Consider the following 16,136-nt stretch of genomic DNA (forward strand, 5'->3'; position numbering starts at 1 on the left):
CTTAAAGCTGTAACGTATATACAGAGTTGTTTCTTATTCGGTAAAAGGTAAATAGTAGTGGATAGTCTATAATAAGAAAAAAAAATTTAGAAATAATTTTAACAAATTAGAGCTGCAAAAGATTTTACATTTCAATATATAAGCTTTAGATGTTAAAAAACTTATGGTAATAACTGATATTTTATTTCTTTTAAAAACAAGCGATAAATAATTTTATTATGTATTTTTTTTTCCTTTCCGGAGTAAAAACAGATCTGATTATTTTCAAATACTATTTATTTTTGCGATTAAGAACTTGGTTTTATCATCCCGTGCAAGGAAATGGGCACTAGAATGTTACAAATCGCCGTCACGACAGCCTCTCGAGGAGATCCTCAGCCCGAACCCACGGCACGCACGCCCAGCCAACCCAACGCCGACCGAAACTCCACTCGTGGCATTTATTAAAACCAAGATAAAAATTTGCAAAAGGTGTCATCTGGCAACAGCACGGAATACTATAAGATATTAAAATATAAAAATTTTTAGTCCCTAGCAGTGTCCATCTTATCTGACCGTAGTCGGTGGAACACTGCTTCATAGTGGAAGAATTGAAAGAACAATTTGACAATTACAATAAAATACAATAAATTCAGTTACAATAAATAACAATGACAATAAAATACAGATGATATCGTTACAATGAAGACAGCTGAGCTGAAGTCCAAAGGCATTAAAGGAGAACACTCCGTAAAATGAAAGGCTAATGGTTAAAAATGAATAGAGAATAAATAATTAAAAGCTAAAATTACAATAAATTAATTTGATAAATAATCAAATTTAAAAAATAAATATAAAATACCAATTAAAATTAAATGTCCCAGCGTAAATCAGGAACTAATAAATAGTAAATAGCACTAAAAACAAAAGTATCAGTGCCCAAGATCAATAAGAAAACGATAAAAATAGGAATCAAAACCGAAGTATTAGTTGGTATTAAAATATCATTAAAATCGAAGCCATTATGGACAGTAACAAAGTTAAAATTTAAAAAATCAAAAATAGAACACTGCCAAAGCGGCTGAGAGGTGCAGACATGATTTTAAAACTAATGGGTTAAAGTATTTATGGAAAAGTAAACAGGGGTCCATGTTGTCGTTTGGGGACATAATGTCTTCGACTCAGTATTTAATGATATTTCTTATAGTTTGTTTTTGCCCCTCTGTTCTGCACCACGACCCCATGTTTCTCTGGTTTTTTAAAGCGTTGCCATGGAGTGTTGTAAATTTGTTGCATTCAGTTAGTAAATGCTTGATGGTTTGGCATTTACCACAGTATTTACAGCTTGATGTCTTTTTAATTTGATTTGTTCATTTACGTCGCACTAGAGCTGGACTATGGGGTATAGGCGACTGTCTGGGAAACATCCCTGAGGATGATCCAAAAATGTGCCATCACAGTTTTGATCCTCCGCAGAGGGCATGGCACCTCCGCCTCTGTAGCCCTACGACCTGCACGCAAAGTCGAGAAGTAGAACAGTTTAACGAGGACCAATACCGCACACCCTCGGTTCCTTCGCAGACTGATCCAAGTGGTCACCCACCCGCACACTGCCCGCAGCCAATGATGCTTGACTTCGGTGATCTGCTGGGAACCGTGTCTTAGCGATCAGTCCACTGTGGGACATTTTTGAGAATTCAATGTCAAAAATATTATAGAGGAGGGAAATATCATAATACATTCCCATTCAACTGGAGAGTGAGTGGAGATGAGGAAAGGGGACGGTTAAGACAAGGAAACTGTCTTCTCCCTGTAAGACTTATTTAAACGTTGCGATCACGATTGCTGAAATATATTTGCCGCAAAACCAATCAGATTCTTCTATTCTTTCTATGTCGATCAATGGCACGTGAATCCCATACAGTGAAAACGAAACTTTAATGGTCCCCCTCTTTCCCCCCAGCAATTTGCCCCCCCCCCCGCCATTGAAAAACTCACCAATCAGGCTCGCCTTTTCTTTCATAGTTATCAGAAGTGCGTTGACTGATTTTAGTGAGAATATCCTTTAAAATCCGAATTAAAATTAATCGTGTACTCATCGATATCACATTTTGTATCTGGCATTGTTTATTATATGTTTTGAATCATCTTTGTTTTGGTTTTCATTGAATTGAACATAGAGAAATGAATTTAAGTACATTGGAAATTTTCTTAATTCTATAGATATTATGCTTTCTTGAACAAAAATTATATAATGCAAAGTATGGTACTTTTTTTTGTCTCTTCCTGTCATCTAACTTTAATCATGAAAAAGAAAAGTTGAAAATTTTGAAATAAATAACTGTAAATGTTTTGAAAGTGTTTGTTTGTTGTAAGTGAATAATATTTACTTTATATTATGATATTCAAGAATGAATATGCTAAAAGTTGCCGAAGCAATTCCATGGATATTAAATTTAGACATCTGAAATACGTTTTTTCGTATAATTCTTTAACTTGTTTCAAGGCTTATTATTGTAATATCATTTCAGGCTCTCGTGTTTAAACATTTTTTTATGTTTGTAAAATTTTTACTTCGCAGGCTAGTAAGTATATGATATTGGTTCCTTTCAATAATATAACGTTGATATTCCTACGTGAAATAATGACAAGGACAGGTATATTACAGCCATGTTCGTAGATGTAGTTATACCGCTCTTGATTATACCTCTCATCAAAATTTTCAGTAGAGTAAATGTAATGGTTTGGTTTTAGACTTCTTCAAACAAAGTTTGATTTTACCCACGTTACCCCATCTGACCTTGTATAATTAAAAAATATATATATTAAAAATTGAAACCATTGTAGTCACCCTTGTCCAACATTACTAAATTCTCAAAGATTTTGCAAATTTGAAATTTTTTTTTTATTTTTTATATTTGAATAATGAAATTTATTGTTTCAACCTTTTATGCATAATAAACTAAAAAAATTTATATTTTCATTCGTAGTAAAATAAAATTTTTAAAATTTCACATATGCTATGTCTGTTTCTCTTAATTTTTCAAGAAAGGTATTTCTTTTAAATGTGACTAATAATATTATTAAAAGAATTATTTTAGATTGATTAAATTTAATTGATTTAAAATCTAATTATTTCACATATAAATGGTTTTTATCAATATATTTACAATTTTAAATAGATTAATTTTAAAGGCAATAAAAAGGTATACATTCTTATAATTGTGAGATATTGCTTGATAAAAATACTTTGATATAAACTATGTTAAATCTACAAGAAAAAGTTTAGTTTTATTGCGGAAAATTTTAGTTTCAACCGACCTAAGAATGTTTCCTGTTTGTTGTAGTTCTCTCTGCAAAAACTAGATAACTGGAACTCTGTTGAAATTAAAAGATGTTAGAAGTAGAAATGTGAGTCATCTTCTATTGAAGAGTATTTTGTTGTAGCGTAAAATTGTCGATTCTGTATAACTGCTTTATTTAAATGCTTGCAATGTTCCTTTAACTTTTTCTAAAAGTTTTTTCTTTTTTCAGAATTAATTGTTTCAGCATTATGAATGTGCCTCCAAACTTGGGGTTAAAGACTTACCTCCAACCAAAAAAATGTAAGATATTCTCCTTTTGTGCATTCTTTTTTCTTAAATTATTACTTAGTCCTCAATACACCTGAAAGTTAAAATTTTCAGTTAGTAGCCAGTGTCCGATAGACTCTAATAACTAAGTTTTCTTCATACCTAATGAGTTCGTGACTGATATTGATTAGTTCTTTTGATTTTATTACTTGGATAAAATTATTTTTTTCAAAAGTGTTCGTATTGGAAATAATTTAAGACAATAAAAATATTATAAGTGTATAACAAAGTTTTGTTAAAAAATAATGACTTTAAAGAACTTTTTTAAAATATTTAGGAAGGCAAAATGCATTTAATGTCTACACATTTCAACTTTGAAATATGTGAATTGTTAGGGAACTCTCCTGTGAATCTTTCACCACCAATTGGTGGATTCTGAAGGATCAAAACTTTGAATTGTTACATTATTGGACATCTTAATCAAAATTTTGTTATCCGGGTTCTCTTTCTACACTGATGAACTTTTATCATTAAACAATTGAAAAAGAACAAGGGTAAGAAGTGACTGGTTGTTTATTTAGGTTGCCACTTTCTTTTGTTGGCACGCCATGTGGCGAGTGGTTATTTTCAAGCCAGTCCCCAATTTGTTTGCTTTACTCATTTTTATTATTAATTTTTATTTAAGATAGCATGGAAATGCATTGTGACCTCTCTCATAGTCTACTTCAATGTCTTCTCTAAAAAATCAGGCATTTAGTCAGTTATATTGGTTTTAGTTACATTGGTTTTAGTCATATATGAACCACTCAGAAGCCAATGCGGTTAAGTCCATTTTTTGATATTTTCTGCTTTTTGAAAATTTTGATGAAATAAATAATAATCTTCTTAGTTATTAAAGGATTTACTCGTTGGTTTCTTTTTTCTAGGTTAGACAGCCCTTTTTTTAATAGCTTCTAAATATATTGTATAATAATTTCAGAAGCCATTGTGAATAAGTCCACCTTTTATCAATATTTTTTTACATAAATTTCTTATCTTTTTCAGCTGCCAAAAGGTATAAGTCCGAAAATTTTTAAGATGCTGTCATTATTTCAATAAATACTTACGTTTTTATTTACACATCCTGTACATATCTTGTTTTTTTGCAGAGTTTACATCTCGAAAAATGACTTTATACACTTTTCTAATTAAATTAATAAACCAAGAATTTTAAAAACTAATGTATCAAAAAACATTAATTTTCTCAATTTTTGTGTTTTGGACTTAACCGCATTGGCTTCTGAGCGACTCATATATGTCAGTTTGTTTATATTATGTCAGTTTATATTTATATTATAATTTTATTATGTCAGTTATATTATGTATATTTATATTGTGAATTTATCTTATGAATTATATTAATCAGCTATATTGATTTTACATTGTGATTCATACTTCATTAGACGCCTTTTATTTATTTTCATTTATAAATATTAATAATTATTTCATGAAAATTGCAAATCTAATCTCCGAAACATAATTTTGAGGAAAAGCTGCTTGTTTGCAACAGACAAAATAGGATAGGAACCAAAACTCTTTCGTTTAAGAAGCATTAAGACAGTGTATTTAAAAATACAATATATGAATGCAAGAACACATGAATTAAGGGGGTTATTTAATTTTTTGTTATTTTCATTTCATTCTATTTCATTTCTCATTCTATTCTATTTCAGTACTATTTTAACAATAAACATATGTATTTGCTTTTATAACAATCTCGCCATAATGACAATTTCATCTGATGTTAGGAATTGTCTGTATTTATATTTATGCTTAGAATGTTCTGCACCTTGAGTGATTGAATTCTTCATGTTTAGTACATGTTTAAATAGTCTTTGTAAATAGAATAGGTAGTTAAAGCTTATGCAATTTCCCCAAATTTCCTCTCTCCATTGCCATTGTATCCACAAATCTCACTCTTTCACCCATACCACTATGTTTTTATTATAATAATATACTGTTCAGAGTTAGATACTTCATAACTGCTGGTAAATAGAAAGAGTAGCATTGCTGCCTGTCACATTGTTACCTAGGTGACAAAGGTATAAAATGTAACCTTGACGTTCTAACCCTGTGGCAGAATTTTTTTGGACTTTCTGTGACAAACCACTCTAGCACTAATATCTTTCTGCGAGATACTATTAATAATAATTAATATACATTAATTAAATTTTTAAATTTAAAGTAACAGTAACTTTGTACTTACAAAAAAAGCTTATAATTATATACATTAATTAATTTTTTTAATTTAAAGTAGCAGAAACTTTGTATTTACAAAAAAAGCCTATTTGGCTATGATGAAATTGTTTGTACTTTTTTTGAAATGATTATGTAATATTTTTTTATTCAAATATCATGAGCAATATTCTCATACTTTGTAAGAGGGAAACACACTAGCTATTTCTTTTTTTGCATTTCGTAAATCATCATCAGTTAAGCAAAATAATTAAAAATCATAAAATCTGCGAAACAAAAGCAATTTTTTCCATCCCAAATAAGAATTAAAAGAATCACGAGCATTTCTTCCCCTCTGATGCGTGAAAAAGACATCTATTGAAAATAATTGTGGCAGAAAAAAATCTTTGAAACATTTCTACAGAAAAGAAATATTTTGCTTCAATATTTTTTATTTTTCATTCTTCTCAAATAAGGATCAAAAAATTTTGAAATTTTTTTCTCCTCTGATGCTCTAAAAAGGCATCTTTTAAATATAATTTTAGAGAGAAAAATTTTCGAAATTTTTTTTAAAAAATATAACCAAAATTTTTTATTTTTGAAAAGACAATTCTTTCGGCAAGAACCAAGTGACAATGTCACCGTGTAGCCGCGATTGTGCCATAGTGTGTTCTAATTTTAATAACAAGGCATATAATTAAATTTAAACCAACAAAAATTTAGATTTTAATTAAAATAAACAGTAAAAATTTGTAATTAATACTTTATATTTAAGAAAATTAGTGTTTCAAAGAAAAAAGCTTACAAAATATGAAACAACTTTTATGTTTTGAGGAAGGAGTCTGCTGCAAATTTGTTCAGGAGCTTGCAAATCCTGTGTCTAGTCGTAATTCTTTATTGGATTTCCTTGACTCATTACTGGGGAAGCAAGGTGTCAAAGTAATTCTTTGCAAACAGGCTAAAATGATTTAATTAATGAATATTTCAGTTTTTTCCTTATAAAAATAATAAGTTATTTTTTTAATATATAGTTTTATTATGTCTTTATTACATTATCTTATTAGTTTTAAGTATCATTTTAAATAACTATTTTTTAATAATTTTTAAACCTACCTGAGAAATCTCATTCCATCTCTTATCAACTCTTACCACCCACAAAGACAAATACATTATTTCACTTTAAATTATCGATATGTATGTGTGTGTGTATATATATATATATATATATTTGTTCAACTTTAATGCTTTGCACATAGTTTTTCTATGTATTAATTTTTTTTGTTTTTGTCTTATGTCATTAAATGGGGTTTTTGTTTAGCAAACAAGTTTGAAACTCATAATCTATTTCATTTCCCACTCATAGTGTTTAGGATGCTTCAGATTGATGGCATTTATAATTTGGATAAAAGCACTGCTCATGTTCTGAAAAAATGGCAAAACAAATTTCAGTAAGTTGAAAGAAGTCCTTCAGTGTGAATGAATAAGATTTGAGAAGATCTCATAAAGAGATCTCATAAATTAGTTTAGCCTGGTTAGTATTTGTTAGCAATAGTTCTCTCCTGCAAGAACTTTCTGTACCAATCAAGAGCCTATTGCATGCAGAATTAAGTGAAAGATATTTAGAGAATAAAGTTTTTCCCAATTTGACAAACTGCTCATTACTACTGATTACATACAAACATATTCCTCTTCACTCTGAATTGGACTATTTGCTACTATTTTCGGCCTTAGGCGACTATGGCAACTTTTTTTGCCTGAAAAGGCTAAAAAAGCAACTATTTTCAGGAATAGGCGACTATTAGGAGATTTTTTTTACTCTTGGAGAAGTTTTTTCGCAAAAATGAACGTTACTTTTCAGAACCTTAATAAAAGAAAGCTAACTTTTATACAATCATTTATGTCCAAAGAGCCAAAAATTTAAATTTCCATTGGATTTAATAAAGTATATGTTCTCTCTGAGGGGCAGTTTTGTTATTTTTAATTGTTTTTTCCTTCTATTAACATTCATATTTTATTGTAATTCGACTTTTATTTAGGTACCTATTTTTTAATATGTATACCTTTTATATTTGTACAAAACTTTTTTTTAATTGGAGCATAGTTAGGACTGGGCGGTAAATTGATGTATCGCGAAAAATCGATTTAATGCATATATCAGTAGGCCGATGTAGTGACTTTCGAGGGTTGGCTGGTTTTTGACATGTGACAGTTTTTGATGGTTTAAACCATGGTTTAAACTGTCATGTCAAAAACCTCACTGTCAAAAATGTCAAAAACCTATATTCATATGTAAAATTTAATTAATACATAAAATTTATATATTTTTTATAAAGGATAGTGTTTCTAAATATGTTCAAGAAAAAATAAATTTAAAATTTTGAAGAAACACTTATATTTTGAATAGTAACCAAAATCTTGTACTTTTGAAAACTCACATCTTTTGTAATATTATGTATTCATTTTCATGTGTTATTGAAAATCTGCAGTGATATTATTAAAATTATTTATAACCAAATTTAGTGTATAGTATAGATTATACTAAAAATTAGACATTTTTAAAGATAAACATAGCAGTTTTGTACATTAGACATACATCTTTTAAAGAAATACAAATTTAAGTGCTTTCTGTTAAATACACAGATACAGTGTCGATTTACAGTATATTCAGCCTATTCATTTGCTATGCTGAAAATTTAGCTTATCCAAATACTTGTGAATTTCATTTTGCTGAATACTATATAGTTTTGTTGAATATCTAAATATTCAGCTGTTGAATAATTACTTCTTGCTTTCAAGATATGCATTATTTGTATTCTTAATACAAGTGGAGAAAAAAAAATTAAGAGGTAAAAATTGTTTTAAAATGATAAGTGTAATAATTATAAATAAATATAATAAACAATATGAATTATATTTATCATTATTCACAAATATAACTACTTTTAAATTCAAATTAACATACTGGATAATAAAGATATTCGGTATAACATTAAAAGAAAATTTTTATACACTTGTACCAAGTTTGTATTTATACAACATAACTTGTAAGTTCCTTATAAATATTAGTTATATGTTTCTTATATGTCAAAAATGCATAGTAATAAACTTTTAATTTTCTTAAATATCGAAAAAAAATATTTTTTTTTTTTTAAAATATAAATATTTAAACAATTTTTTAATCAAATCAAATTTAAATATTTAAACAATTTGCGATATAAATTTCTGAGATTTTAAATCTGTTATTTTACCTTAATTTTAATTAAAACAAATTTTAAAACCTGCTGATTACCTATAGTATAATTAAATTTCAATATAATGCATAGCAACTGTTGGTAGTTTTGAAGTTTATGTATTTTCTGGGCAAACTTCAGTTTTTGACAGGTTTTTGACAGTTTAAACCAGTATTATACCCTTGTCATGTCAAAAACCACTTTTTGACGTCAAAAACCCAACCCTGGACGATGCATCAGAAATCTGATTTAAGCCGCCGGAATTAGATTACAATCACAGTTTAACGATTTAATATGCAAGGATCCTTGACTAGGCTAACGCTGTTACCGAACTAACAAAGACGATTTTGATTTTATCTTGCTGCAGAGATGTAGATAGCGTTTTGCTATTAAGATGTTAGTTTTGTGATGTTGAATGACGAAGAGCGAATCAGAACTCCCGGTTTCGTGCGAGGATCAGCATTGTAATATAGAACGCAATGCATATTTCTTTATGTCCATTTTTGTCTTTGGGATTTTGCGTTTTTTGAAGATTATTTTCAATGGGACTTAAGTCATTTTGCGATCGTTGTGCATTTTATTTCGTCGGAAATAATTGTCGGGTTTCTTGTAAATTATTTTCAGTGAGACTTTTGCAGAGATCGTTTCGTTCTGCATTATTTCATACCATTTTTTTCTGTCTGGGTTTAATGATTCCTGTCAATTATTTTTAGTAGACCTACTGTTACTTTGCGATTGCTGCACAATCGCTGTTATCTTAAATTTTCGTTCTGAACTCAATAGATCAAATCATTGATTTTCAAATCACTGATTTATTGTTTTTTATTTTAAGTGATACAATTTAATAGGGGTATTTTGTATTTAACTTTGTTATAAAAAGTTAGTTTTTTTAAATTTATTAAATGTAGTTAAGTATAATAATTTGATTGTTTTTCAAACAATAAATGCTCAGTCATTTTCAATTATAAAAAAATTAAACAAAGCTTACCTTTATTTAATTTGCTTCTATTATTGAGAAAATAAAAACAAAGTTTTAAAAAAAATTGGCTATTAGTTAAAACAAAATTTTTTTTTAATTAAATAAAAAGTTTAATGTTTTGACGTTTTTAATAATTTAATATTAGTACTTAAAGTTTTTATTTTAAAAATTTTTATTAAAATTCTTTCAATACTTGTTTGTTTTATAATTTGTTCGATAGTCAGTATCATTTTTAAACAAATAAATCTTTAGTCGATTTTGTTTTCAAAAATGAAAATAATAATAAATAAGTTAAAATATTTTTATATTTATTAAGTACAGAATTTGACCATTAGTTAATACTACTTTTTATTATTTTAAATAAGTAAGTAAAAAAGAGTCTAATGATGTTTCAAAAGCATGTTTTTTTTTCAACAAATAATAAATAAAAAAAAGTTTTTTTTTCTGAAGTGAACATTTCTTTGATTTGTTTTCCACTTTCTTTTTTTTTCTTTTAATTTTTAATGCATGTATGTAAAATAATTTTGCAGTATTATTATTTTTAAACCAATAAATCTTAAATCATTTTTAATTTAAGAAAAAGGAAATAAATCTTGGGTTTGCTTTTACTTTGACTTCTTTATTAATTTAATTGAAAAAATTAAGCAATAATATTGATGTCATAGTTGAATATGTTTAGAATTAATATTTTTGTTTGTACTAGATTTATTCCTTTTTATTTATTTTTGATTGATTTAAAGATTTCCTGTAGGTAATTTTTGAACATATGCTGAATTGTGATACATCACTATATTGTGATGTGTAACTGACGATGTATCACGATTTAAAATTTCTGAAATCACCCTGTCCTAATAATAGTATTTGACAATTAAGCTATAATTTTAGTTATTTGGCTACTATTTTTGATAAATTTTTATTCCTGTTCAGGCAACTATTTTCATAATTTTAGGCAACTATTTTCATGCTTAAGTTTACTGAAAGCAACTATTTTTGTTCATTTTTTACTGTGGCAACCCTGCTGTTCCTCTCATTCTATTTGTGGCTAGCTATTTTGCCACCTTCCATGACTCGCCTATTGAAAAATAGGCTATCACAAGTATAAGAAAAGAAAAGTATTCAATTAATTTATTTATGATCGCCTTAAGTATTTTAAGGTCTTCCTCTTTTTCTATTGCCTAGAGCGTTCCAATCAAAAACTTATTTTACTTGAAATTTCTCAGGTTTGCATCGAACATGGCCAATCTATTTACATTTTTTAAATTTTAAGTTCATTTGGTTTCTGGTTTTGCTGTTTTCTGGTTTTACTGTAAATGGTTTCGCTGTTTCTGTGTTACAAATTTTATGGAACCACTTAATACCAGCTAAGTTCTTTTGCTTTTCTTATACTTGCTGCAAATGTATTTTATTTAATATGTTTTTCTTTGCCCCCTTTTTTAATGTTTCTTTTTCAAAATAGGATTACAATTTTTATTTACAAAGAAATTTGTTTTATAAAACTTTATTCTAAAATTTATTTATTATTATTATTACAGGTGGCATTAAGTGCAAGATAAATTTAATATAGTTTAATCACCATGTTGAACTCATACTGTTAATCATGTGTGCTAATACCCTAAATACAAATTTAAAAATTAAACATGAAAAACAGACTGAAGAACATTTTTCAATCAATGAAAGACGTCTTAATAGACAAAATGATGCAGAGAAAAAAGTATGTATTTTAAATAAAAGAATTAGTAAGAGATCTCAAAACATAAACACAGTGAATCCTCAAATTAGTTTATTTCGCAAATCAAATAAAAAAGTAATTGAAAAAAATTGCTATATTTCTACTATTTCCAAATTTGTTGTATCTTGTCGATTTTGTAAAGGAAACTTTGATACAGTTGAAAAATGTCAAAATCATGTGTGTACTGTTACTAAATCACAAGCACTATTAAATGAATCTGAAATATATAAATGCCATTTGTGTTTGATGCTGTTTAAAGAGAGAAGTGCTTTAGATGAACATTTAAAGAATCACAACCATAATAACTGCAATTATTGTGATGCACAATTTAGTATGTATAAAGAACTCTGTAAACATTTAAAAAATGTTCACAGTGTGACTGGTCCTGATAAGTTATACCTCTGTGCTATATGCAAAAAGTCTTTCGATAAAAAAGAAACTCTAAATTTACACACGAAAAGTCACATTACTGCGACTTGTAACCAATGTGGAGATAAAGTTACAGATGTAGAACATATGAAAATACATTTACAAAATAAATGCCACTTGTGCAATAAGATGTTTGCGGATACCCAACTATATAATCAACATATGATGATCCATAGAAAGCATGTATGTGAGCTGTGCAACATTACATATACTACTTATAAATTATTGAAAAAACATCAACATGATTTGCATGATGTAAGGGTATCCAAAAGACACCAATGTGAAATTTGTGATAAATGCTTTAATCGTCCACTTCATTTAATTGTTCATAAAAGAGTACACACAGGTGAAAAACCTCTCAAATGTCTGGATTGTAATAAAAATTATTACAGCAATAAAACATTTACAAAGCACTTAAAAACAATTAGACATTTAAAGAAAGTTTCTCTGAGTAATGAGATAATGGTTGGAAAAAAATATGATTGTGAAAAGTGTGAGGGAAAATTTTTTAATTTGCAAGACCTTCAGCGTCATGTACACATTCTACATTCCAATGAAGAGCCTTTAAAATGTGATCATTGTACATATAGCACTAAATGTAAAGCAAATCTAAAAAGACATTCAGAAATACATTCACAAACCAAGCGTTTTGCTTGTGAACTGTGTAATCAAATATTCAGAAGTCATGGAAACTTAAAAGATCACCATGCTTTCATCCATTCTGAGACAAGGGAATTCCTTTGTAATATATGTAATAAGAGCTTTAAAGTGAACCGTGATTTACAGCGCCACAAGAAAATTCACAGTGATGATAAACCTTACAAATGCAGTTGTTCTTGTAGTTTCAAAAGACTGTCTCATTTGAAACGACATAAGCTTTCCTGTAAGCATGTTGACTTTGATAAACTTGCACAGACGGATAAACTGAATGAAAATATGTTAGATGATGTTCTAGAGTCTTGTGATGATCCCATTCAATTTAGTAACAATAACAATACTGATAATTTGATTTTAGAACCTGAAGTAATTTCTTCATCTGATATACCTAATTCAAATAGTGAGAGCATACTTGCTTCAAATGGCTTATGTGTACCTTATAATGATAAAACATCTGAAGCTGCTGTATTACATTCACGGAGTAAAACAATTGGACATACAGTGGTAACATTAACTGATACTGTTTCTACCAAAAATATCTCCACCTCAGTGCTACCTTATGTTTTTGAAAATCCTATAACAACTCTTACAAACCAAATTTCAATTGGAAATGTAAATTTACCTTATTCAGCTGTAAATTTAATAGGTAGGATTCCGTCTCAAACAACTACCATGCCTCTAATAACTACCCTAGTAACACCACCAGTTATGGCTTTAAAAACTTCAAAGCCACCTGAGACAACCAGTTCAACAATAGTAACAGCAAGTGTTGAGCTACCACTTGTAAGTTTTGCAGAAAATATTTCTTTATCATCAGTGGTCGAACAACCATTTACAAATTTTATTGGCAGCAATTTCACTTCTGATAGTACTTCAATGCTTGAAATGACAACTTCTATAGACAAACCTGCCTCGAATGTTATTGATGACAGTGTATCTGTTCTGAAAGTTCACAAAGAGCCTTTAGCAACTAATGAAGAAACTCAATGTGTATCTCAGACTTTACCACATATCTGTTCTGAATCCATATCAACAAATCTCGATCATAACAGTTTAAATAATTTTACTACATCTAATGTATTAAATACAGCAAACTATAATCAGCCACAACTTCAAAACATCCCTGCAATTATTGTGCCTAAGTCTGCAGCTAAAGAATATCCTAATCCATTACAAACTTATTCCATTATAACCCAAGATTTAGATGATCAGTTATTAATAGATAATAAATATATTTTATGTTCTATGCCAAAATCTAAAAACTTGGTATCAACTGACTTATCTAATATTGAACATAAACGCTATTCTGGAGAGCTTCTTGAACAAACAAATGTCCTTGTTTCTTTGTCATCTAGTCTCCCTAAAACACTTTCTGTTCCTTATTCTTCCTTACAACCTGTAAATTTACCCTTAAATGTTGATTCAGTTGACGAAAACCTTAATCAACTACCACATCTTTTTAATCTTGATAATATCATGGGTTCACTTAGTAACTCTGTTGAAAATTTAGTCTCTGACTATCCTGTCTCCTTAAACAATTTAATATTTTCTAATGAAGCACTGTTAAACTCTTTACTCAATAATGCTGGGTTTGAATCACCCTCATAGTAATTGATGTATGATGACCAAGGGGGAGGAACAGTTTAAGTTTATTTTTCACAAAAATGACGATTAAGTTTTAACGAATCACTGACATAGAAAATCAGTTCTCTCTTACCGTTATTACACTTTGAAGATGGACCATGATGGGGGAAAATGGTTTTTGTCTACGTGCAGATGAGGCAAACAAAGAAAATTTTAGTGAACAAGACATCAGGAGTTCTGGGAAAATTTCGATTGCAGAGGAATTTTGAGGGGGAAAAATGGTTCGTGTCCAACCTGATTTTTAAATTTTATTTTTCTCAACATCAAGAATTGTTGTTTTGAAACTCTTGAAGGATGTAAATAAATGCTTGTGATATTCACGTGTATTTGTATTTTTACGATTTCAATCATATGCTAACCTTTGAACAATATAAGTACTTTAAATTCCTTTTTCTCAGATAACAATCTCAGTACTTTAAACTCATTTTTCTGAGAATTGGCTTTCATGGGCATAAACCGTTTTTTCTGCTTAGTCTTCATATGATTGTTAGTTCTTTTTTATTTCAATTTTTTCTATTTATTATTGAGTGTAATAAATCTCTCTTATAATGTTAAAACGTTATTCCCATGCAATTTTTAATATATCTAAAATATCTTATTTTTCTTCTTTTATTCTTTGCCATTAAAAAAATTATGTATGAAGAAATAGTTTTAATGTCTGTGGTATTTTCATCGTTATGGTATTTATTTGCTAAAATTGGTACTTCCAAATGATATTGAGAAATATTTAACATGTTCTTACAATATAACTATTTCAAATGAATTTTTGAATTTCATAAGACTCAAATTAGTTGAAAATTATTATTTGTTAGAAATTATAATCAGAAAAGTGTCACCTCATTTTAACAATGCTTGATTGGGGAAAATAAGTTTAGTTTAATATTTTTGTAAAATGTTATGTCATTAGCTTGTGACAGTTCTTGTGACGAAAAGTTATTGAAAATCGAAATAAAAAGTTTAAGTATAAGTATTTATGCTGTCACACCTTATTCCTGCAACATTACAACTTTGGATTGTATTTTGCCAATTCTTAATAGAAATATATAGCTAAGAAAAGCAATATGATGGCGAAGAATTAAAATCTTTCTGTTATTAAACTATTCTGCAAAATAATATTGGTGATCCAATATTTTGTTTACTCCTTTTTTTTTTTATCTCTAGCTCTGTAATATTTCTCCACTGTAATTTAAAATTCTTTCTTTTGACTTGCTCAAATATAACATTTTTATGATAAAAAAAAAAATTATAAAAATAGTTTATTCTGCTTGTAAACTAATGGGTTCGCATGCGCATATACAAATCTAAATTCATTAGGATAGATTCCTACACTCAAACGTGCAACTCGCAGAATTTTGCGAGAAACTCCCGACTTCAGACTTCATTTCCTGCCTTCTGAAATTGAACTAAATTTCCCTTGAATTTTTGCTGATTACAGGGACCAACTAAGCGTTACCAAATATGTTCCCTAATACAAAATAAAATTAATTTTTCTGATAATTTCTTTGCTGATGAAATGCCATTTTTTTCTATAATAGGTAAGTCCATGAAATTATTGTACTGTTCTATTTATAAATCCTTTCTTCAATCCTTGACCATTGCTTGGGGATCATTCATTAATATTTTCATGTGAATCCATACCAGTTAGCAAACATAGAACTTCACTCTGAAATTTTCATCTTTATAGATTTGATTTAATATAGAAT

General features: G+C 28.4%; 1 protein-coding gene across 6 annotated transcripts; it reads left to right on the forward strand.

The window, feature by feature from the left end:
- Window positions 1-2,099: 2,099 nt before the first annotated feature.
- LOC107444852 (uncharacterized) lies at window positions 2,100-15,403 on the forward strand. 6 transcript variants are annotated; one of them, XM_071183228.1, is made up of 4 exons: window positions 2,138-2,350; window positions 3,327-3,390; window positions 3,514-3,584; window positions 11,507-15,403. In XM_071183228.1, the coding sequence occupies exon 4, from the start codon at window positions 11,572-11,574 to the stop codon at window positions 14,395-14,397; it is 2,826 nt and encodes a 941-aa protein (XP_071039329.1). In that variant the 5' UTR covers window positions 2,138-2,350; window positions 3,327-3,390; window positions 3,514-3,584; window positions 11,507-11,571; the 3' UTR covers window positions 14,398-15,403. The 6 variants fall into 6 exon arrangements, with proteins under 6 accessions (XP_015914576.2, XP_015914574.2, XP_015914573.2 ...); XM_016059090.3 differs by lacking the exon at window positions 3,327-3,390 and having other exon boundaries at window positions 2,100-2,173; XM_016059088.3 differs by lacking the exon at window positions 3,327-3,390 and having other exon boundaries at window positions 2,119-2,240.
- Window positions 15,404-16,136: the final 733 nt, after the last annotated feature.

Source organism: Parasteatoda tepidariorum, chromosome 7, assembly GCF_043381705.1.
Source record: "Parasteatoda tepidariorum isolate YZ-2023 chromosome 7, CAS_Ptep_4.0, whole genome shotgun sequence".
In the NCBI taxonomy this organism is placed as follows: Eukaryota; Metazoa; Arthropoda; class Arachnida; order Araneae; family Theridiidae; genus Parasteatoda; species Parasteatoda tepidariorum.

What these genes read in the sequence shown, in the direction of transcription:
- LOC107444852 (XM_016059090.3), top strand. Translation starts at nt 11,572, where the DNA reads ATGTGTGCTAATACCCTAAATACAAATTTAAAAATTAAACATGAAAAA.